This window comes from Homarus americanus, unplaced genomic scaffold (assembly GCF_018991925.1).
Source record: "Homarus americanus isolate GMGI-L3 unplaced genomic scaffold, GMGI_Hamer_2.0 scaffold8148, whole genome shotgun sequence".
NCBI lineage: Eukaryota > Metazoa > Arthropoda > Malacostraca > Decapoda > Nephropidae > Homarus > Homarus americanus.
In genome coordinates this window covers 40,001-65,184 of record NW_024721643.1, presented here as the reverse complement: position 1 = coordinate 65,184, position 25,184 = coordinate 40,001, and the positions used below count along the sequence as shown (strand labels likewise).

The window sequence follows — 25,184 nt, the reverse complement described above, 5'->3', positions numbered from 1 at the left end:
TAAATGATGTAGGGAATTATGTCATCATTATACTCTCATTATTAATCTAATATTCGTGTGATTGTCTTTTATTATAGCTAATTGGTGTCCTTTGTGGAATAGAGGACACGATATGTATGTATGTATGTAATGTACTGTATGTATGACCTTGTTTGACCTTGTTTGACCTTGTTTGATCTTATTTGACCTTGTTTGACCTTGTTTGATCTTATTTGACCTTGTTTGACCTTGTTTGACCTTGTTTGATGGTTGTTTATGTCTGTTTGGTGATCTATTACTCCTGCGTAATGGATAAAAATATTATTAACATTCAACGCTTCTCTCTGTACTAACATTTACATTCATTGATTTATTACTAATTAGGGTAATTACTCTACCTGTAATTACCATCACACTACCTGGGTTAGGTTTAAGGTCTAATTAACTAAATCTATAAAAGTTACAAGATCGTTTTAGAGTTAAATATTGAATGCTTTAAAGACCCGCTTGCAAAAACAACCCTCAATCACGAGAAATTAACATTGATCAGTTAAGTCAGTAGAGTAAGGTGTTATGGTTAAGTAAATACAAGGTAAATAAAGGGTGGATAAAGGCTCCTTAAATGGTCACAAACAAGGGGGCTTTTATTTAACCTCGAGGGCTGGATAAAGGCTCCTTAAATGGTCACAAACAAGGGGGGCTTTTATTTAACCTCGAGGGTGGATAAAGGCTCCTTAAATGGCTACATACAAGGGGGCTTTTATTTAACCTCGAGGGTGGATAAAGGCTCCTTAAATGGCTACAAACAAGGGGGCTTTTATTTAACCTCGAGGGCTGGATAAAGGCTCCTTAAATGGCTACATACAAGGGGGCTTTTATTTAACCTCGGGGGCTGGATAAAGGCTCCTTAAATGGTCACAAACAAGGGGCCATATTTTCCTTGGCTCGTATATCAAGAGCTAGGGTGTAGACAACCTTCTCTGCTGCACTGTCGACCATTCATCTTCATTCATGACTCTCTCTCTCTCTCTCTCTCTCTCTCTCTCTCTCTCTCTCAGGATGGTTTAACCCTTTGAAGACGATGTTTTAACTCAAACCACTTCCCATTCATCCCCCATTAAGACTATTCTATTCCTCATTATATTTTCCTCATAAACTGATTCATTATACATAAACTCTACCTTAAGATACTCACACATAACGTCGAGTGGGGTGGGGGCGCTTGTGACCGTATCGATGGGATTAGTTACAGAACATTGGTAGCTTCCTCTGGCGTGACGATTGACCCTCTGTAGTACCAAGTTCCTCCCCTGGGCCAACACCCTCTTCTCCTTGTCTGTATGTAGCTGACGACCCTGTAGGTGAGAGAGATGATCCCGTGTAGTACTGTAGATTCTGTTTACACTGATGTATTGTAGTGATGAGATGGGATGGTGCTATAGTGGAATTTTTATATAGCGGACTTTATTCTCGGTTTGTAATGCGTTATATGAGGTTTTCTTATTTAATGGACTCTCGATATAACGGAATTTCCTACCCATACAGTCCGTTAAATCGAGTTTTTTTTACTGTATTAACAACGAGATAGAAATGACATAATAAGGAGCTATTAAGAACGAGATAGTAAAGATAGTGAGCAATTTACGAGTTTTTAGTGAGAAATTTAGCAGTTAGGACTGAGGTATTAACGATAGTAGTTTTTGATACTTTGAAACTACTTTTTCTCTCTCTCCTGACCGTGTGTCCTCGTACAGCTAGGGACCATGGTGAGGGCGTCTTGAGTCACCCATCAACGAGATATTTAGCGAGATATTTAAGAGACAACAATGAGTCATCAATGAATTAATCAGTTAGATTTGAACTAAGAACAACACCAGAGTCATCAATGAGATATTTTTGGATTTATCAATTAGTCATTAACGAGACACAAGAAAAAGTAATCAATACGACATAAAAGAGTCATCAGCAAAGACATTCAACGAGACATCCTGGTATTAAAGAATCATGGACGAGATATCAAGTCATCAACGAGGCTTTAACGAGGCCTTAACGAGACTTTAACGAGACTTTAACGAGACTTTAATGAGACTTTAACGAGACTTTAGCGAGACATCAACGAGAACTGAGCCTCACTCCTAAGTAAATAGAAAATGCAGACATGTTCGTAGGAGCGAGAGGAAGCGTCAGGAGGGATGACAGTGTGTAAATATGAACGTAAGTCACTGTTGACAGGTGGGATGTGTAATTAAACTCACCTGCCACATTACCCGGAGAAGCCACAACTCACCTGGTGGAGCCACAACTCACCTGGTGGAGCCACAACTCACCTGGTGGAGTCACAACTCACCTGGTGGAGCCACAACTCACCTGGTGGAGACACAACTCACCTGGTGGAGCCACAACTTGCATGGTGGAGCCACAACTCACCTGGTGAAGCCACAACTCGCCTGGTGGAGCCACAACTCACCTGGTGGAGCCACAACTCGCCTGTTAGAGACACAACTCACCTGGAAGAGCCACAATTCACCTGGAAGAGCCACAATTCACCTGGAAGAGCCACAACTCGTCTGGAGGAGCCACAACTCACCTGGTGGAGCCACAACACGCGGGACTCTGGAGGATTAGCTCTGATCTGACACTCGAAGTAGACGTCGTCGCCCTCCTCTATGTTGTTAGGGTCGAGGGCGGGGGCCAGACGCGCCTCCACCTCCGGCGCGACTGTCGAGGACGAGGTGACACTTGTAATGTGTTCCTGTGTTAGACCTCACACACACACACACACACACACACACACACACACACACACACACACCTGCCGGTAGACGTGTGTTACCCCTACTACATGCCGTTTGATGTTTCTGTTACACTACACACCTATTTGACGTCACACTACACACCTGCATGACGTCACACTACACACCTGCATGACGTCACACTACACACCTGCATGACATCACACTACACACCTGGATGACATCACACTACACACCTACCTGACGTCACTACACACCTGCATGACGTTACACTACACACCTGGATGACGTCGCACTACACACCTGCATGACGTCACACTACACACCTGGATGACGTCACACTACACACCTACTTGCTGTGGCTGTTCATTTATTAAGTTTTTTATTTCTCTTCCTTTATGAGTCTTAAATACAAACATTACCTGACACCTTTGTAGTATAATTCCAAGAAAAGACAAAAACAGTTTCATGTCTACTTCAGCTCTCTTACGTGAAGGAGGGAGGGAGGGAGGGAGGGAGGGAGAGGTGGGGAGGGAGGAGGAGGAAGGGGGAGGAGGGGGAAGGGAGAAGTGGGAGGAAGGAGGAGGGAGGGGAAGAGGAGGAGGAGGAGGAGGGAGGAGGAGGAGGAGGTGTTATGAACAGGAGCCTGGTTCACTGAAGTTATGTTAGCCCAAGAACCATTTTTACCTCCGTCATTACCAGCCAGATCTTCACTGTTAAATGTTACTAAGTGGAGGAGGAGTCTTCCTAGTCGCTTCTACACTGAAATAATGTAACACCTGGGGAGAAAAAAAACACAAACAGAATAAAAACACAACACAGAAAAGATTCCCCCGTCGAGTTTTTTTTTTGTTTTCCATTTTCACGGTCGATGGATCTTAAATAAATATCTTTGTTGGCTGATGTTTGTGTTATATTACAAACAAAAATAAAAAAACCCCAGGAAAACAAAAATATAAACTTACATGGCCCATCGTTGAGTTTGTTATTATCAGAAGCAACAGTAAGACCGTTCCTCACCAGACACCATTATGAAACCTTATCACGAGGTGCTTTTTGTTATTTTTTTTTAGGGGCCGTCGACATAGATAAGAAATGTTTGGTTAAGTTTCCTGAGGCGATGGGAGATGTATTTAGAGACGACATGATTCAGGACGATACCAGGAAGGTTGATACGTGTAGTGGAAGGAACTGAGGAGGAAGAGGGAGGTTTGGGGGGGGGGGGTGAAGGTGAGGGAGAGAGGAGGGCAGGGCGTTGGAGAGGAAGGAAGAGAGAAGGGAAGGAGGGGAATGTGACCTCTAAACTAACCCCCCCCCTTAGTAGCTTTGTTGACCCCCTATCTCCCTCTGTTGTATAGACAGGTGAGGTAAACAAACCATTAACGTTTAGTATTGTTGTTGATAGTCAGGTAAATATGGTTGTTTGTCTCTCTCTACCAGGCTATTGTACTCTGTCATCACTGCTTCCTAAGTCGAGTAGATCAATAATAATACTTGATCTACTTCATGTACTCTGTCTACCCTCCATTACACACTTCTGATACACTTCTTCTACAATGTCTCTCTCTCTTAAATAAAATTACCTCCTTTAATATACCTCTACACTCTATTACTAACTGCTACAACAACAAGAAAAACTTTTACTCCAACACCTCACAACTTGCAACACCTCATACCTACACCAACACTATCACAAGATTATTATAACAACAACACTTCTACGCTAATTCACTCCACTTCAACACTTGTATTCTTAAAAGCCTACGAACACTCCACAGCGCCCTGGCCTCAGCGTCAGTGTTTTACGAGGAGACGTGATGAAACTGTGCGGTGTAGTGCTTGACTCAGAACACACGATATCGGAAAATAGGTTAAGCAGCTCCCGGTTCCTCGGCTTAGACACGGCTGACGGCAGGTAGGAGTGATCCACCTTGATTCAATGACTCTTCCACTTCCCCTCTCTCTCTCTCTCTCTCTCTCTCTCTCTCTCTCTCTCTCTCTCTCTCTCTCTCTCTCTCTCTCTCTCTCTCTCTCTCTCTCTCTCTCTCTCTCTCTCTCTCTCCTCCACATATTATAGTAAACTGGGGAGGGACACACACCACACACACACACACACACACACACACACACACACACACACACACACACACACACACACTCAACATAACATAATTTATCTCCATATAATTCATTAAATGGAAGTTTCACATCTAACGGACCTTTGATATAACGGACTTTCTTCTCTATAGTCCGTTAAATAGAGGTTTTACTGTGGATACTTAACGTGAATCAAATAAACAAAAGATAAGGACTAATATTCGACCTCTACTATGTTAAATTTATTGAGGAGATAATTAAAGATTTGACGTTTGGTGTGTGTGTGTGTGTGTGTGTGTGTGTGTGTGTGTGTGTGTGTGTGTGTGTGTGGAGAGAAGGAACCATTTGTATAATGACAAGAAAATTAAAACATGTGTAAATATGATAACTCATAGTGGAGGTGTGGATGGAAGGTGGAGTCGGAAGGTGGATGGAGAAAGGTGGATGATTGAGGTGGTTGGAGGATGATGGAGGTGGATGGAGGATGGAGGAATGTGGATGGAGGAAGATGGAGGGTACTCACAGTGGACGCGGAGTGTGGTGGAGGTGGAGAGAAAGTATTCATCCACCTTGGAGTTCGTGGCCGTACAGGTAACCGTCCGTCCGTTGTCCTCCGGCGTGGGAAGAAGACGAGCTCTCCTGAAGGTGGTATTGAGATCCAGGGAGGACTACACCATCAGGAGAGAGGGAGAGAGAGAGAGAGAGAGAGAGAAAGAGAGATTAATTATTATATACAACCTACATATTAACCTGTAAGCTTGCATCATTCATTAAAAGCAAAGTAATTATTCAGAAGTTAATCTCACAGTCACCAACACAGTCCACCAGTTCAACAACACAACCACTAAAGTCACCAACATATCCATTACAGTCACCACAATCACTATAGTCTCCACCACAACAGAGAGAACAGTCACAACCATCAATAAACAGTCACTATTATTATCACTACAGTCATTATTATTAACTGGCCAACATTTTAGTGATGAAACTCGTCCCTGGTGCAAATAGCATAGTCTCCCCTTCACCCATCACAGAGTCGCCATTTTCTTTAGTCCGTTTTCTTTTAGTTCATCGTGTGATCACTTGCACATACACATGATTGCACGGTAAAACACACACACACACACACACACACACACGCACACACACATACACATCTGACTCACCTGTGGAGGTAGAGGTGTGAGGCCATTAGAGCCGTCGATTTGCCAGGTGAGGGTAGCAGGAGGTCGCGATCCAGATGCTCTACAGACCAGCGTGGCCTCCACCCCCGCCCTCAGAGGTCCCTCCACGCCCTCCACCACAACCTCCACCGGTGGTACTGTGGTGGAGAAGATGGTGGAGTTGTTAGTCGCTCTGGTTGGGTGGTTGAGTTTGGTGGTTGTGTGTAGGTGTATGTATGTGTATTGATGTATGTGTGTAGGTGTATGTATGTGTATTGATGTATGTGTGTAGGTGTATGTATGTGTATATGCGTGTGTAGAAATAATAATCGTAGACTAAAGCTGAACATGATGGTATATCCATGTAGACTGTAATAACATCATAATATATAAATGATAAAACCCACTCAAAACTCACTGCTCAAGCCTCACTACTCTAAAATAATCATATATGTAAACTTATAATTTGAAGATGATTGAAGGCTTCTCCCTATCAGATAATGTATCAATTTATCCAAGAGACTCGCTGAAGCTTGAAACACCGATTCGGAAAACTGTATCGAATAATGGATATATAATACATCTTTCCTTTATTACTGAGAGTAGATATATATATCCTGTTTTGTTTTAATGTGTAAGTCATCGGGAAGAAACTTTTTGATCGCCTTGGATAATGTTTATAGACAGGTTAACACAGAGGCGCTAGTAAGTGAAACATGGGTTGCATTGTCCGTAGACTTTTATCTCATCTACTCACGGTACATTTCGATGGTGACGAGACGGGAACGATCTTGGGTAAGGTTGGTGTTGGCTGCTACACACTTAAGTTGCCTTCCGTTGTCTTCCCTCGTAAGTTCCTGCATTACGAGGGTGGCACTCACTACAGACATGGTTTGGTGGTGCCTCTCTGTGCCAGTGTAAGGTATGGTGTTTAGATCCTCCTGTGGCTGCGTCCACGATCTACCCACGACCTCTTCTCCAGACAGCCACTTGACTACGGGGGGCGGGTAGCCTGTTGATAGTGAAAAAAAGATTAAAGTTAGTATTTTGTTTTCATTGTTATGTTAACCATTCCACTCCACCATGCCGGGAACAGGAGGGGTGGAGAGGGAGAGGGAGGTACTATATAGAACAGGAGGGGTGGAGAGAGAGAGGGAGGCACTATATAGAACAGGAGGGGTGGAGAGAGAGAGGGAGGTACTATATAGAACAGGAGGGGTGGAGGAGGAGAGGAGGCACTATATAGAACAGGAGGGGTGGAGAGGGAGAGGAGGCACTATATGGTGAACAGGAGGGGTGGAGGAGGGAGAGGGAGGCACTATATAGAACAGGAGGGGGTGGAGAGGGAGAGGAGGCACTATATAGAACAGGAGGGGGTGGAGAGGGAGAGGGAGGTACTACAGCAGTGAACAGGAGGGGTGGAGAGGGAGAGGAGGCACTATATAGAACAGGAGGGTGGAGAGGGAGAGGAGGTACCTATATAGAAACAGGAGGGTGGGGTGGAGAGGGAGAGGGAGGCACTATATAGAACAGGAGGGGTGGAGAGGGAGAGGGAGGACCATATAGAACAGGAGGGGTGGAGGAGGGAGAGGGAGGCACCATATAGAACAGGAGGGTGGAGAGAGAGAGGGAGGCACTATATAGAACAGTGAGGTGGAGAGGGAGAGGGAGGCACTATATAGAAACAGAAAGGGTGAGAGGAGAGGGAGGCACTCATATAGAACAGGAGGGGTGGAGAGGGAGGGAGGCACTATATAGAAACAGGAGGGGTGGGAGAGGGGAGAGGGAGAGGGAGGCACTATATAGAACAGGAGGGGTGGAGAGGGAGAGGGAGGTACTATATAGAACAGGAGGGGTGGAGAAGGAGAGGGAGGTACTATATAGAACAGGAGGGGTGGAGAGGGAGAGGGAGGCACTATATAGAACAGGAGGGGTGGAGAGGGAGAGGGAGGCACTATATAGAACAGGAAGGGTAAACAGGGAGAAAAGACCCTAAAAAAATAATCTCACGTAGACATAAAACACCATTTAACTTTGTGTCGTTATAGATGGCTCTCCAAACACGCAACATTCATAGCCTCACTCCCAGGAATAAAAGTTATTTCACTCATGGGGAGGATTATTGTAGTTGTGTGTTCAATTACGTCCGATATACAGTGAGTTGGCGGAGCTGTGGAAATTGCGAGCACAACACACTGGAATTATAAAAGCAACGTCGGTGTTTAAAATAGGAGACAATTCATATCATTTAGGTTATTGTAGCTCTTGTGTTCATCGGAAGCTTACAGACGATCATGTATGTGTGTGTTTGTTTGCATGTTTCTGATGTGATATTCATTGTTTGTTTTTTTAAGAGAGATGTATTAGTAAGGGCAACCATGTGTAAAATGTGTTTAAAATTTACCTGATGACAACAAGGACGCCATACCATCAAGTAATTACGGTTAATCACGACCGAGGAATATGGCCATAAAACGATGATGATGATGATGATGATGATGATGATGATGATGATGATGATGATGATGATGATGATGATCTAGACTCTAACAATAGCTGGAGGCCCTCTTGACACACTCCACCACACATCTGCTTGGCGAGGTGGACGGGAGTGAATCACAGGCGGTGGGAGTGCTGGTTTGCTCCACACTACCCTGGGTACACGGGGGAGTTCTCCTTATCAGCCGTGTGGGGTGGCAGGCTTGTCTCCGCAGCACAGACGGGTGTTGTGTGTGAGCCAGGGAGAGAGGGAGGGATGGGTGGGGGGGGTGAGGGAGAGGGGGAAGAGAGGGAGGGAGGGGTGTGGGAGAATTGTTTGTTCGAGGCAGGGAGGGAAGGACGGAAAGGGGGGAGGGAGGGAGGTGTGTGTGTGTGTGTGTGTGTGACAGAATGGAAGGAGAGAGAGAGAGTGTGGAGGGGGGGAGTTAAAGCGAGAGAGAAAGAGAGAAATGTCACACAAAAATACCCACAGAAATATATCATCCAATTCTAACCTAAAAAAAAAAAACCCACATTAAACCCTAAATAACAAAATAAAACTCATCAAACCAAACACTGCCAAACCAAAAAAAAGACAATAAAACAACAGATTAAAAACAAAAGGCTTATGCATATTCTGTCTTGGTTGTTTTAAATGTCAAGAGGCAACAATAATAGCTCAGGTTAACTTCACTCGCCTCTCTCCTTGACTCTCTGTCGTGAGAATTGAAGAGGTTGTTGACATTCTTCTCTCAAGGAAGATGTGATATATTTATAAAACAATATGTGATGAAAGGTTGTAAGTAAACAGATCCTTTATATATGTAAATACCAAATCAACGTCTATTCCCAACTCACGTAAACAATATTTAAGAGTTTTATATCTTTATCATATAACCTGGTTGTATTTTTGTGATTTTTTTTAGTTTTTATGATATTTTCAGCATATATTTGTAGGTGTCTCTATCGTTAATTATTCGTAATATTTGCCTATATGTCTCATCAACTTCTCTCTCATCCACTCTGTTATCTCTCATTACTCACTTTATCTCTCACTCACATGCTTTCAATACAGGTATTTGTATATTCCCTAAAATCATTTCAGTCGCTTTTGTATTATGCTCACACAATACCCACTGTTCATATCTTCTCATGATGAATTACACTACATATATTTTGGGGCAGACTTCATTATATTCTAGTTCATATATCCACAATTCATTATTAACAACACCTCCAAACTTTTTTTTTGTGCTTTCATTCTCATCAGACATATTTACCTTCACTCCTCCCACCTGTCCCCAGCTTATCTCTTCTCCCCTCACCTGTCCCCAGCTTACTTCTTCTCCCCTCACCTATCCCCAGCTTACTTCTCCCCTCACCTATCCCCAGCTTACTTCTTCTCTCCTCACCTGTCCCCAGCTTACTTCTTCTCTCCTCACCTATCCCCAGCTTACTTCTTCTCCCCTCACCTGTCCCCAGCTTACCTCTTCTCCCCTCAAAGTACGAGCAAGGGGTTTCTCTCTCTCAACATACCCACACACACACCCACTGTACACTGCAGGAGAAACTGAACTAAAGGTTTAAGGCTCATTCTTTGATCCTTAATTGATCAACATTTCGGTGACTACAGACAACATTCTCAGTAACAATTTTCACAAATAATAAACTCCAACATTAACCTAATAAAAATTTCCTGATAGTATTTCCAGAGTGAGATTCAGTTAGCCAGACCTGAGTTTGGGCTAATGGAAGAACTAAGCTTGATAATGACGACCTGGTGCTTATTATCGAGATGACCTGAGCTTTAATAACAATGACGACCTAAGCCTAATAATGACGACTTGGGGTTAATAATGACGACTTGAGCTTAATAATGACGACCTGAGCTTATTAATGTCGACCTGAGCTTATTAATGACGACCTGAGCTTAATAATGACGACCTAAGCCTAATAATGACGACTTGGGGTTAATAATGACGACTTGAGCTTCATAATGTCGACCTAAGCTTAATAATGATGACCTGAGCTTAATAATGACGACCTGAGCTTTAATAAAGACGATCTGGGCTTTATAATGACGACCTAAGTTTAATAATGACGATCTAAGCTTAATAATGACGACCTTGTACATCGCGAGAGATTAATAAGGTATTTTTAGCAGAGTTTCCCCCGTGAGACTTGTTTGTGCTAATTTTCTCTTATACTTTAACCAAACATTTCAATAATTTACTAGAGTATATTTCTATCATAAGAGATTGCAATATGTTTTTATGGAATTTTATTGACAATTATAAATATTTTTCATACTTTTTATGTTTATATTTCAGTTTCGTGTTGACGTTCCACTCATTTTAAAATCGTATCGGCTACATGTCAACACCTCTGTTTATTTTATCATTTGCATTAAACAATATGACAGTTTTAGTGGCCATAACTCTGTAATTTGTTGAATATTTCATCGATGTGTATTTTCCATATCATAATATTTCATACATAGTAAAATAGTTCATGTTTATTTGTTATTGTTGCCTATACATAGTTTTGTTGTTCCTCTCTCACGGTGTTGAGAATCGTATGCTAAGTCAGCGCTTATAATGTGACTACAAAGATCAACACAGCCATGGTAGCGACAATAGTTATGAGGTAAAACTCTAAATATTCCATCTTTGTGAACTTAACGTTATTGTATTAATAATATCACTGGTTTTGTTGTCATATAATTTAATGGTTTAATAATATAAAACCATTATCAGGTTTTATCTTTGTTTTAAGACCGTTTTATGTCACTTTAACTTTGATTTGTTACTTGAATATTTGAAAGTGTTTCTATAAATGTGTCGAGGAATGTAAAACGTTGACTAAACGACTATACATAATTATAGTTTACTCTTCCCTATAATTTACACAAGATATAGCCTCCACTCTTCATATATACTCCTACATTATATATATTTACTTTGTGTTGTGAGAATAATATTAGGTTTTATTACGTCTGTTTAGGAAAGGCGAGGTTTGGTTATTGATATGGCGGGAAAGTTAGACAAATAAAGATGGATTCCTACCACAAAGACCCATCAACAAGGCAGGGAACTCGCCACCATCCACGCTGTATAATTATTGAAGTGTTGTGTGACGGGGGAAACCAACACACGTGTACCTTGATAATATATAACACGCAGAGTCTTATTTGTTTAATATCTCAAACTATTATCGACAGGAGTAATAATGTAGGACCAATACCACTAACCCTTACACGACGTCAAGCTTCATAACTCCTCTGGTACGTCATTTTTCACTTTGGCATTATTAATATCATTATACTTTACTGTTAAGTCTTAAATGTTACAGATTATATTAAATTAAGTCACTAAATATTATTAATCACACCTGAACTACCTGTTAGGAGGCACACAAGCACCAATATAAGCCTTCATAATGGTGTAATGTGTTGGGATGACTGACTCGGGTTGTTGCAGTGCTTAGTTCATTGTGTTGTTAAGTGAGTTTATACCTCTGTGGACACCCGCCGCCTCCAGGGAACTGATATTGGGGCAACTGTTTCAATCTAATAATCTTTTTCTTGCTTTTGTTTAGTTCTATTGTTTTTACTCAGGGATGATAAGTGAAACAATGTGGTTTTAGATCGTAACTCATCGCACGAATTATAAAGACCACACTATCAAGGAAAGAATTTACCACTATTGTTTTCCGTTCGTCTTTTGCTTATAGAGAGAGAGAGAGAGAGAGAGAGAGAGAGAGAGAGAGAGAGAGAGAGAGAGAGTTATTTTTTAGGTATAAAGGCATTTTTGACCTACCACCATACGCCCGACAGGACAGTACGACCCGGGAAGAGATCTTGTACGGCCCAGCCACTTGACTGATCATCGTCTCATAAGCGTCGAAGATCTCCAGGCTACGGATCCCTTCTGTTGAGTCAAAGAGAATTTCAAAGTCAGTGTTTATCTACCCTTGGAAAGTCTTAGCAGAAGGGAATAAATTAATGAACTGTTGGCTGGGTTTCTCGAGAATAAATTAAATGGTTAAAATCATCTATCAAAGTATTCCTTCTGTTTTGTGTTTGATATCGTTAAACGGAAGGAATAATTTGAAGTTGGTAAATTTACTGTGAATAGAGTTAATAGGTGGTTGATTATGGGTGTCTGATTGTTGTTTACCTTCATCTGAGAGACTACGACACTAAAGCCTTTATAAGAAGATATAATATTGAACTACACACTTAGTAAACCAAGTTGATTTAACTAACATTACTTGATATATTAAAACAAATGAATTAAAGTCGTTATATATGTTAGATTATGTTAGTTTTCGTGTCATTCCTCGAATAAATATTTAGCGCCGTAGTCACACAGATCGCCAATCATTTTATAAAATTTAAAAAAAAAAATATGTCGAAAAATATTAACAATTACATAAAACAGACACAAAAATAACTAACAATAACAATAAAATTTAACTTACCATGAACCGTCAGTTGAAGTAATGACATCAGAGTTTGTGAAGTCATGAAATCCACCCGGCAGGTGTAGTTCCCAGCGTCCGCCAGACTCACGTTCTCCACCTCTAAGAAACCCATACGAGTCTGACCCCGAGAAAAAATTAAATAATAATTTCTTTCTCATTCACAAGTTAGTGGTGTAATGGGGGATTGGTTAACAAGGACTAATGGCGCTGATTTAGTTGTTAATTAAGATGTAGTTGGTGGCGAGTGAGAAATGTGTTTGAGATTAATAAAGAAATTGTATTGAGTTTGACATAATAATAAATAATAATAATAATAAGAAGAAGAATCAATTAAATAAAATTGTATAAATAAAGAAAAAAAAAAAAATATAACAAGGTATTTCCACACGAGTCATTAATTAACACAGGTAACTAGGTGTGCAGGACAGGTGTGGAGGACAGGTGTGCAGGACTAAATATACCCTAATGATTTAATTACTCGCGGTTAATTACGTTAATTAAAATTTAATTGAAATTGACTGATGAATATATGTGAAAATTAATCCGTATATTAAATTAATCGGTTTAAGTGTTTGGTACTCAGTTAATTATAATTGAGACGTAAATTTGTTCCTGGCTCTTCACTCACTCACTCACTCACTCACTCACTCACTCACTCACTTACCTAAATACCGAAAACATTTAATAATTTTTTTTATAATTTTTAGAAGATTAACTATCCCATATTAATCACTGTACAGGTAAATTAAATACCTTTACATATATAATTAAACAGGTGTGACATTTCTCTTAAAGGTAATGTATAATATAAGACGTTAAAATATTTCCCCACTATAACTCAGAGAAAATCATCATAATAAAACCGACTTTATTGACAGTATGCAAATTAGAGTAATTTATCCACACCTGCGCTGAAACTTAATCTATATCCGCTTATCCACACCTGCGCTGAAACCTAATCTATATCCACTTATCCACACTTTAGAACTTGTGGCTAACTCTAGTCTATAAATCTATATATTGAGGACTCTGTGTGTGTGTGTGTGTGTGTGTGTGTGTGTGTGTGTGTGTGTGTGTGTGTGTGTGTCCCCTGTTTGATGTGACGTCGACCAAACATTAAGAGTTGCTGAATCCTGTATTTAAATCACGGAGGAAGGAGAGAGAGAGATTGAGAGAGAACGTGTAGATCAAGTCTCTCTCTCTCTCTCTCTCTCTCTCTCTCTCTCTCTCTCTCTCTCTCTCCAACTTTCGTTTTGACTCATTTTCTTTTCATCGCCTTTCTCTCTCTCTCTTTCTCTAGTTCTTTCACTTACCCTTTTTCTGTATGCATTTCTCCGGTATATATTATGATTTTGAGGTGGAGGTCAGGAGGTCAAGAGGTCACGAGGTCAAATGATAAGGTCAAGGTATTGAAAGAGATGAAAATGGTTAAAAGGTTGTTAGTCCCACAGGTGTTGTCCGTCTGTCTGTTAATTGTGTCTTACCTGAGGACCACTACAAGTAACTAGGTAATTACCCCTCTACCTAGACAGTCACTCAGTCAGTTACTCCCTCCAGTCAGTCAGTTACTCCCTCTACTCAGTCATGCATCCCTCTACTACCACCCCTCCACCCCACCACCCAGCCACCCCCACTACGTAACCACCCCTCCACTACCACCCTCCTACCACCACCCTCCACTACCACCCCTCCACTACCACTCATCTCAACACAGACTTAGGAACGCCACAACAGAAGGAATAATCATAGTGTGTGTTTTGGTCTATATAGAGAGAGATGGAAGCTTCACCACACCTCCACCACACCACCAGTAGTGTTACGATGTTTACCTCCCACACACACTCTTCATTTTCCATTTTCCTCTGTACCTGAGATCTGAGAGAGAGGAGGAAAAAAAAGTTGTTTTATCTGACCGGGGATTAAACTCACTAACCAAAATATATAATGAGGTATTCTATATGCAAATTAGAAGCTAGTAATACTTCTTTTAGGACGGTTCTCTCTCAGGGATGTTCGCTTCGGGTGTTTTTCTCGACAAAGTATAAAAAAAAAAGTACAAGAGCCTATAATAGGTAAGAGACGGAGGCTAATGATTAGTATAATGATGAATCAATAATGTGGTGGTCACTATTATTATGATGACAGGGGTGGGTGGGGGGGTAGGTGAGTGGGTGGGGAGGGTAGGTGGGTGGAGGAGGGGTTGAGAGGTAGGTGGGTGGTAGGTGGGTGGAGGAGGGGTTGAGAGGTAGGTTGGGGGGGGGGTAGGAACAGGCCTAGGGAGCCATCAGGAGAATAGTTTACTGTCTTCCAGGTGCCTCCCAGGTCAACAATGACCATTAGTTCTCCCTCACACACACACACCACCTCGCTGTTGCTCAGTTCTTTTGCTTCACTTTTTTATTTATATTGAATAATTCCCATATGTTCCTCTTCGTCAGGTGTTATATTATCCAATACCCAATATATCCTTTATCCTTCGGGGAACATAAGGGCGCAGTAGCCTTGAGTCTCCTCATTTCCTTGTATCTACACCAGGACCCCGTCAGGAAGGTCGTCAGATGATTAGAAAAAAGCGGGAGAACTTTCCAACAGAAGCGGACGTTGCTGTAGTGTGTCGTGATGGTGCTGGCGGCGAGAAAAAATTTATTGACATCGTGTTAGATCTGTCCCTCGTTGCTGTGTCTGTGTTGTAAAGGTTACATACTGTTTGGTTTAAAGTCACTCGTCTGATATATTGCCAAGGAGATAACTACCTTATTCATGGACCGACAGACGACTCTTCACTGATCTAATTGTGAAAGACTAACGTAACACTGTTCTTTTTTCCCTGTCTGAGAGTAAACGGAGGAAGTCTTGGTGAAGTCACAGGTGAAGTCACAGGTGAAGTGGACACATCCTTCAGCTAGTGTCCTGATGGTCGCTGGTTTGTTCCCGGGGCTCTCACAGTCGACCCAGTTGCATGAGTACCCCGACTTTAGTTTGGGAAGTATAGAGGATTGAGTACAGAGCCTCCTCCTGTACTGGGGCTCAGTTGTTCAATCTGTTATATGAACATTGTGTCTCTGGGTGAACACTTGCCAGGTCGTTAAGAGCGGCTTTAATAACACCTGGTGGACCTTCTCTGGAGACAGCGGCAGGAGGATCTTGATTCCCTTTGTATACTGAAGTTGTTTATTCTAGTAGGTTGCCTCAAGCGTCAGGGAGGAGACTCTTGTTCCTGTAAAACTCCTGAGTGAAGGTTGAGACTGATGCTGCTTTCACGGCCTCCTTCAGGTGTTTCAGGAGGTTTACTGTAGGTTCTCGTAGAAGGTTGTTTACTGTAGGACACATGTAGAAGCTAACGATGGATGGCTCATGTAGACTAACCCCTCACTACCTGGAGCCATTTTATGCCTCACTGAAGCTTAAGCTGTACTGGAGGGCATAGTGGCGGCGTGTTCTGGGGTTGTGCTGTGTGGCGGGCGGGTGGTAGTGGGTGGTTGGGGTGTTGGGTGGGAGGCGGGTGGTAGTGGGTGGTTGGGGTGTTGTGTTGGGTGGCAGGCGGGTGGTAGTGGGTGGTTGGGGTGTCGTGTTGGGTGGCAGGCGGGTGGTAGTGGGTGTCGTGTTGGGTGGCAGGCGGTGGTAGGGTGGTTGTGTGTCGTTGGGTGGCGGGCGGGTGGTAGGTGGTTGTGTCGTTGTGGCGGGCGGTGGTAGTGGGGTGGTTGGAGGTGTCGTTGGGTGGCGGGCGGCGGGTAGGGGTGGTTGGGGTGTCGCCAGTGGCGGGCGGGTGGCAGGGTGGGTTGAGGTGTCGTGCTGGGGTGGGCAGGCGGGGTGGGTAGTGGGGTTGTTGAGGTGTCGTGTTGGGTGGCAGGCGGGCGGGCGGGCGGGTGTAGTGTGTTCTTCGCCGTAGAATCTAATTTTGTTTATGTTGATCGTCACTTGTCTTCGGCTGGCGTGAGCCAACAGGGGAGGGGGTGATGGTAGGGTTGTTAGTGATCTCGAATTGGTTAGATTTGTTAACAGGATGATGGTGATGTTTTGATTAGTCCGTCCCTCTATCCGCCCGTCCGTCCGTACCTCCAGAAGAGCTCGTTAACGTAACCTTCGATGACAGTTTAATCTCTAATAACCTCGTTGGGATTGTTGCTTAGTAATTAATTCTTCTCTGTTGTTGTTTACCTGGTCATTAACCCTGCCCCAGTAAGGCCTTGTGTTGCCCTAATGACTCACAGGAATGGAATTCATTGCCCACTAATTTTCCTCAGGTAATTAAATCTTAAGTTCAAGGTCGTGTTTCGTAGCCATGGCCATACTCTGATTACTTGGCCATAGTCTAAGTCTGATTACCTGGCCATGGCCTTCCTCTGGCTAAATTATCTTGATGGTGAGATGGACTTAACAGGGAAGGAGGAGGAGGAGGAGGAGGAGTCTCTTTATGTACACCATCTGGGAAGGAAGGGAGGAAGGGAGGGAGGGAGGGAGGAGGGGGAAGAAGGAAGAGGAGAGAGAGACGAAGGAGGAGGAGGGAGGAGGTTAGTATTTTATGAGGCCAGTGGAGCAGAACTAGTGAGGAAGGACAAGGAAGGGAGGGAAGGAAGGAAGGAAGGAAGGAGAGGAGGGAAGAACATGAGAGGGTAAGGTGGAATAAAGGGAGAAGGAGTGAATTAGGAGAGGGTGGGACGGATGAATGGAACAGGGAGACAAACAGAGATAGATAGAGACAGGAATGGACAGAGAGAGAGAGAGAGAGAGAGAGAGAGAGCCAGTATTGTGCACAACCAGAATTAATGAAGTAAAACTCACACTAATGGCTCAACCAACCTTATATATGTACGTAACAGGACCTCCCACCCAAAATTTATTCACAGGACTTGTCAGAGCAACACAAAGCCTTAACTAGACGTGAACCAGCTACCCCCCCCCCCCACCCCCTCTCCTCACCCATGTCTTGAAATGTGAACAAGTCAACAAGATCCTACCGCAGATATAGGCTATGAAAGTCGTGTTTATGTTCAAGATTTTAATTTAACAAGAAAAATTGATTTGGTAATATTAGATGAATTTGTGTTTGAAGTTTATGGTAGGAATTTATAGTGAAAATTCCATATAGCGGATTTGTCTCGCTATATATTCCGTTAATGGAGGTTTCATATATAACAGACCCTCGATATAACGGACTTTCATTTTCGTATAGTTGTTTAAATAGAGGTTTTACTATATAAGGAAATGATATATTGTGGCTATATGATTAGACGTGAAGAACAGTGATAGATATATTAATCAGGATAATTGAAGGCAGGATGGGCGGGGGTGGCAGGAACCGTGATAGATTAATTAAATAAATAAGTTTATGACCTCAAAGGAAATCGAAAATGTGAAGATTAATAAAACTTACCGAACATAACCTAACTACCAACTAACCTAACCCAACCTAACCTAACCTAACCCCCACACACCAACCCACCAACCCCCACCACACAACCCACACCACCCACCCACCCACCCAACCCACCCACCCAACCCCACCCACCCCTTCACATATCTATCTCCACACACCAATGACTAATATGGCAAAATAAGTCAACTAAATACTATGGTAACTGTATCTACCATCACTTTATTGGTTATTCATATATACATTAATTATTTCCTTGGTCATTGTTGTTATTCATTAAAGTGTTTTGTGAATGAGTTATACATTATTTTGTTATAGTATTTTTGGTCTTTTGTCCTGTTCTTCACCTTTAAACAGACAGACAGACAGACACAGACAGACAGACAGACACAGACAGACACAGACAGACAGACAGACACAGACAGACACAGACAAACATACACAGACAGACACAGACGACAGACACAGACAGACAGACAGACAGACAGAGACAGACAAACAGACAGACACAGACGGACACAGACAGACAGACGGACAGACAGACACAGACGAACGGAGCACAGACAGACAGACACAGACAGACAGACACGAACAGACACAGACGGACAGACACAGACAAACGAACAGACGAAGACAGACAGACAGACACAGACAGACAGACAGACAGACACAGACAGAGCAGACAGACAGACACAGACAAACAGAGCACAGACAGACAGACACAGACAGACGAACACAGACAGACAGACCAGACAGACAGACAAACAGACACAGACAGACAGACACAGACAGACAGACAGACACAGACAGACGGACAGACAGACAGACACAGACAGACAGACAGACAGACGAACAGACACGAACAGACGACAGACAGACCACAGACAGACGAGACACGAAGACAGACAGACAGACACAGACAGACAGAGCACAGACAGACACACAGACAGACAGACAGACACAGACAGACAGACGAACAGACACAGACAGACAGACAGACAGACAGACAGAAAGACAGACAGACAGACAGACGAACAGACACAGACAGACAAACAGACGAACGAGCACAGACAAACAGGCACAGACAGACAGACAGACAGACAGACAGACAGACACAGACAGACAGACAGACACAGACAGACAGACACAGACAGACAGACGAACACAGACAGACAGACGACAGACAGACAGACACAGACAGACAGACAGACAGACAGACACAGACAGACACAGACAGACAGACAGACAGACAGACAGACTCCACATTATTCCTCAGTTACAATGGTCCTTAATGACGGTAATTTCTTCCCCTCCCCGACTTGACTGCCACATACTAACTACCCCAGTCAGCCACATACTAACTACCCAGTCAGCCACATACTAACTACCCCAGTCAGCCACATACTAACTACCCCAGTCAGCCACATACTAACTACGTCACCACATACTAACTACCCCAGTCAGCCACATACTAACTACTGTCAGCCACATACTAACTCCCCCAGTCAGCCACAACTACTAACTACCCCAGTCAGCCACATACTAACTACCCCAGTCAGCCACATACTAACTACCCCAGTCAGCCACATACTAACTACTGTCAGCCACATACTAACTACCCCAGTCAGCCCGTACAGTCTTACAACTTTTGGAAACACCCGACATTATTTTAATTTTGTTTGTTTACTTGTGTTAAGAGGTCGGCTGTCACCTGTTTGTTATAGTCTGTTGTTGAGAGTTGTGTTGTTTGTTTGTTTGTTTGTTTGTTGTTGGTTGTTTGTTTGTTTGTTTATTTTGTTTGTTATTGTTTTGTGTTTTATCATGTTAATGGGATTTTTTTTTATTTTTTTATTTTTTTTTTTATACGAGTAAAAAAGTTGATTTCTTTTTCTTTGTTGATATAATTTTCTTTACGTATTATTAGAGGATAAATAAAACTTCTTCCCTTAGTTAAGTACAGTGAAACCTACCTCTGACGGAGGTAGGTAATGGGTAGTCTTTGAGGGAGATAATGGTGGAGTCTTTGAGGGAGATAATGGTGGAGTCTTTGAGGGAGATAATGGTAGAGTTAAAAAAAAATAAAAAAAAAAATCAATATTGAGAGTATTATATATTTTTGTACATTATTCCATCTGGTAATTAACATAACTCAATCCTTGACAACCACACCTGTACAATATCGCGTTTTATACCTGAACTAAAACACGTGACATAAAAAAAGTGTTGATTTGCAGAAACTAAAACAATAAACTTTGCTTTTTTTATTGGCACTGGAGGTGGGAAAAAGTCACCTTGGTATGTAGGATAGAAAAACACCAACCATTAGAGTGTTTGTAAAAAGGTGTTTAATACTATTTACTGTGTGTGTGTGTGTGTGTGTGTGTGTGTGTGTGTGTGTGTGTGTGTGTCGGAGAAAATTCACTGTTTAATTTCTAGCTTAAGTTTTAATGATATAGTGTGTGAGTGTTTATTGTGGTCAGTAAACGATAAAAAACTATTGTCTGTGGTAGTGTTTGATCTTGTTTATATGTGTTTATATGTGTTTTTATGTGTGTGTTTATATGTAAAGATAGTTTCAACAGCCCTGGGAGGTGTATAGAAGAAGTACGTTGTTGGTTGCTGTGTAAAGTTCCCTGGGTGACACAGTTCTCTTGCATGGTGTAAACAGTTCTGGTGGTACAAACAATCCTCCTAGGTGGTGTAAACAGCTCTAGCGGTACAAACAACTTACCCTGTAGTTGTGGGGAATAGTCTCAAGGGTGAAACGTGAACGCCAGCCCAAGCGGGAGTTGTCGTGGACCTTGTGTTTACCTCGAGTTCTGTCCCGGGCGTCGTAGCTGTGAGGGAGAGAGGGAGAGTGAGCTGAGAGGGAGAGTGAGCTGAGAGAGGGAGAGTGACCTGAGAGGGGGAGAGAGGGAGTGTGTCTAGCTGAGAGGGAAAGGAGAGTGGGGAGAGGGAGGTGAGCGGGAGAGGTGAGCTGAGAGGGAGGTGACCTGAGAGGGAGGGAGGGTTGTGTGTCTTAGCTGTGAGGAGAGAGGGAGAAAGGGAGGTGGGCTGGGGAGGAGAGGGAGGGAGGTGAGCTGAGGGAGAGTGAGCTGAGAGGAGGGAGGTGAGCTGAGGAGGGGAGGAGGTTATGTATCGTGGCTGTGAGAGAGAGGGAGGTGAGCTGGGGGGGAGGGGAGTGAGAGAGGGAGCTGGAGAGGGAGGTGACCTGAGAGGGGGAGAGAGGGAGGTTATGTATCGTAGCTGAGAGAGAGTTATATGTATAGTCTCACGCTTATGTATAAATATGTATTTCCTTTAATGCTAAATTCACCAAAATTACTTCCTTTCCACACACACACACACACACACACACACACACACACACTCTCTCTCTCTCTCTCTCTCTCCCCTCTCTCTCTCTCTCTGGACCCCTACTCAGTACATGTCTTACAATACAAACCAGACGCCTGTAACTGTACTCATGATACAGTTTGTCCAATACAGACATGACTGTAACTGTATTCTATGGAGATAATTAACAAAAAAACATTTGTACTATATGATACAGGTACGATACAGGGTTACATCACTGTACCTGTAGAAGGGCTTGGTGGCAGCGTCCTTGTACCAGAGGATGAGTGTAGGCTTATCGGCAGGTACAGGTAGTTCACAGGGTAGTTTGGCTGTTAGACCGGCCAAGGTGATCTTCGAAGCTGTTGTGGTGGCTAGGAGAGAAGGAGATCACTTTAAATAAGGTCAGAGAGGTTAAATAAGGTCATTAGGTCACTCAGTAGTGGGCCACACACACAACACACAACACACACACACACACACACCACACACACACACACACCACACACACACACACACACACACCACACACACCACACACACACGCCACACACACACACCACACACACACACACACCACACACACGACACACACACACACACACACACACACACACACACACACACACACACACAATATTACTCCTAAGCACTATAACAAAGGCACTATAAGATGCATCATATACAATAAACTATACTAATTTTCACAGTCTTCCTACAGTAGCGTGAGCATATATTAATTTTCCAGGATATAAACAATGTGTTAGTGTGAACAAATAGTTTCGACCATGAGACACACACACACACACACACACACACACACACACACACACACACACACACACACACACACACACGACACACACAATATTACTCTAAGCACTATAGCCAAAGGCACTATAAGATGCATCATGTACAATAAACTATACTAATTTTACACAGTCTTCCTACAGTAGCGTGAGCATATATTAATTTTTCCAGGATATAAACGATGTGTTAGTGCGTGAGGACAAAGTAGTTTCGACCATGAGACACACACACACACACACACACACACACACACACACACACACAGAAGGGTTAGGACACACCAAACGTTCTTGAAGGTTATGATACCCAAACGTTCTTGAAGGGTTATGACACCAAACGTTCTTGAAGGGTTATGACACACCAAACGTTCTTGAAGGGTTATGACACACCAACGTTCTTGAAGGGTTAGGACACCCAAACGTTCTTGAAGGGTTATGACACACCAAACGTTCTTGAAGGGTTATGATACACCAAACGTTCTTGAAGGGTTAGGACACACCAAACGTTTTTGAAGGGTTATGACACACCAAACGTTCTTGAAGGGTTTATGACACACCAAACGTTCTTGAAGGTTATGACACCAAACGTTCTTGAAGGGTTAGGACACCCAAACGTTCTTGAAGGGTTATGACACACAAACGTTCTTGAAGGGTTATGATACCAAACGTTCTTGAAGGGTTAGACACACCAAACGTTCTTGAAGGGTTATGACACACCAAACGTTCTTGAAGGGTTATGATACAAAACGTTCTTGAAGGTTATGACACCCAAACGTTCTTGAAGGGTTTTGACACCCAAACGTTCTTGAAGGGTTATGATACACCAAACGTTCTTGAAGGGTTAACACACCAAACGTTCTTGAAGGGTTATGACCCCAAACGTTCTTGAAGGTTATGACACACCAAACGTTCTTGAAGGGTTTTGACACACCAAACGTTCTTGAAGGTTATGACACACCAAACGTTCTTCAAGGGTTATGACACCAAACGTTCTTGAAGGGTTATGACACAAAACGTTCTTGAAAGGTTAGGACACCAAACGTTCTTGAAGGGTTATGACACGCAAACGTTCTTGAAGGTTATGACACACCAAACGTTCTTGAAGGTTATGACACACCAAACGTTCTTGAAGGTTGATACACCAAACGTTCTTGAAGGGTTATGACACACCAAACGTTCTTGAAGGGTTATGACACACCAAACGTTCTTGAAGGTTATGACCCAAACATTTCTGAAGGTTATGACACCAAACGTTCTTGAAGGTTATGACACACCAAACGTTCTGAAGGTTATGACACCAAACGTTCTTGAAGGGTTATGACACAAACGTTCTTGAGTTATGACACACAAACGTTCTTGAAGGGTTATGACACACACAAACGTTCTTGAAGGGTTATGACACACCAAACGTTCTTGAAGGGTTATGACACACCAAACGTTCTTGAAGGTTATGACACAAAACGCTCTTGAAGGGTTATGACACCAAACGTTCTTGAAGGTTATGACACACCAAACGTTCTTGAAGGGTTATGACACACCAAACGTTCTTGAAGGGTTATGACACACCAAACGTTCTTGAAGGGTTATGACACACCAAACGTTCATTTGTCAATAAACAAACTCGACGTATTGACTATCTGAATTAATTGTCGAGGTTAGAGAGAGAGAGAGAGAGGTAAATAGAAGAACGAGAAGGGGAGTGAGAAAGAAAGTGCAAGGTGAGAGAGAAAGAGAAGGGGAGTGAATTGAAGAGCGAATGGAGGAATTAAAGAAAATAGAAAGGAGAGACAGAGAGAGAGAATGAAGAATGTATGTGAAAGATATGTGAAGACAAACAAAATGAGAGGGGGTAATATAAGAGAAGACAGAAACAAAAGGAGAAGGAGAGAAAGTTGAATAAGGAAGAGGAAGGAAATGCAACAAAGAAAGCAGGAGGAGGAACACAGGAAGAATGAAAACCGAAAGGGAGATGGAAGGAAAGAAAGAAATTATGGCGAAAGGGAAGGGAGGGAAAGCAGGAAGTAAATAGAGGAGACGAAAGAGAAGAAACATAATGTCAACAAATAAAGACGGGAGAGAAAGAGGAGGAGATATTAAACAAGAGGATAGGGGAGAGGCCTCGCCTCACTTGCATATTACACAATTATAATCTCACAGTGTATCAAGGCTGGCAGTGTGCACCAGGCTGGTAGTGTGCACCAGGCTGGCAGTGTGCCAGGCTGGCAGTGTGCACCAGGCTGGTAGTGTGCACCAGGCTGGCGGGTGTACCAGGCTGGCGGTGTGCACCAGGCTGGTGGTGTGCACCAGGCTGGCAGTGTGCACCAGGCTGGTAGTGTGCACCAGGCTGGCAGTGTGCACCAGACAGGCAGTGTGCACCAGGCTGGCAGTGTGCCAGACAGGCAGTGTACCAGGCTGGCAGTGTGCACCAGGCTGGCAGTGTGCACCAGGCTGGTAGTGTGCACCAGGCTGGCAGTGTGCACCAGACAGGCAGTGTGCACCAGGCTGGTAGTGTGCACCAGGCTGGCAGTGTGCACCAGGCTGTTGAGTGTGCACCAGGCTGGTAGTGTGCACCAGGCTGACAGTGTGCACCAGGCTGGTAGTGTGCACCAGGCAGACCTCAGGCAATAATATATAACTGTGTTTGCCAATATCGGTCCCTTATATTAGTTATGCCACAACAGATAGGACAGAAGGTAACGCTAAAGAT

General features: G+C 43.0%; 1 protein-coding gene across 1 annotated transcript in view; it reads right to left on the bottom strand.

The window, feature by feature from the left end:
* The window catches only part of LOC121861797, a 68,907-nt gene that overhangs the window by 15,895 nt on the left and 27,828 nt on the right, over nt 1-25,184 (bottom strand). The window contains exons 2-10 of the mRNA XM_042359721.1: nt 21,913-22,042; nt 21,064-21,169; nt 12,956-13,076; nt 12,292-12,402; nt 6,753-7,007; nt 5,999-6,153; nt 5,353-5,497; nt 2,567-2,697; nt 1,077-1,334 (exon numbers count right to left, since the gene is read on the bottom strand). Of these exons, the coding sequence (XP_042215655.1) occupies nt 1,077-1,334; nt 2,567-2,697; nt 5,353-5,497; nt 5,999-6,153; nt 6,753-7,007; nt 12,292-12,402; nt 12,956-13,076; nt 21,064-21,169; nt 21,913-22,042 (1,412 nt within the window). The remainder of the gene's footprint in view (nt 1-1,076; nt 1,335-2,566; nt 2,698-5,352; nt 5,498-5,998; nt 6,154-6,752; nt 7,008-12,291; nt 12,403-12,955; nt 13,077-21,063; nt 21,170-21,912; nt 22,043-25,184) is intronic.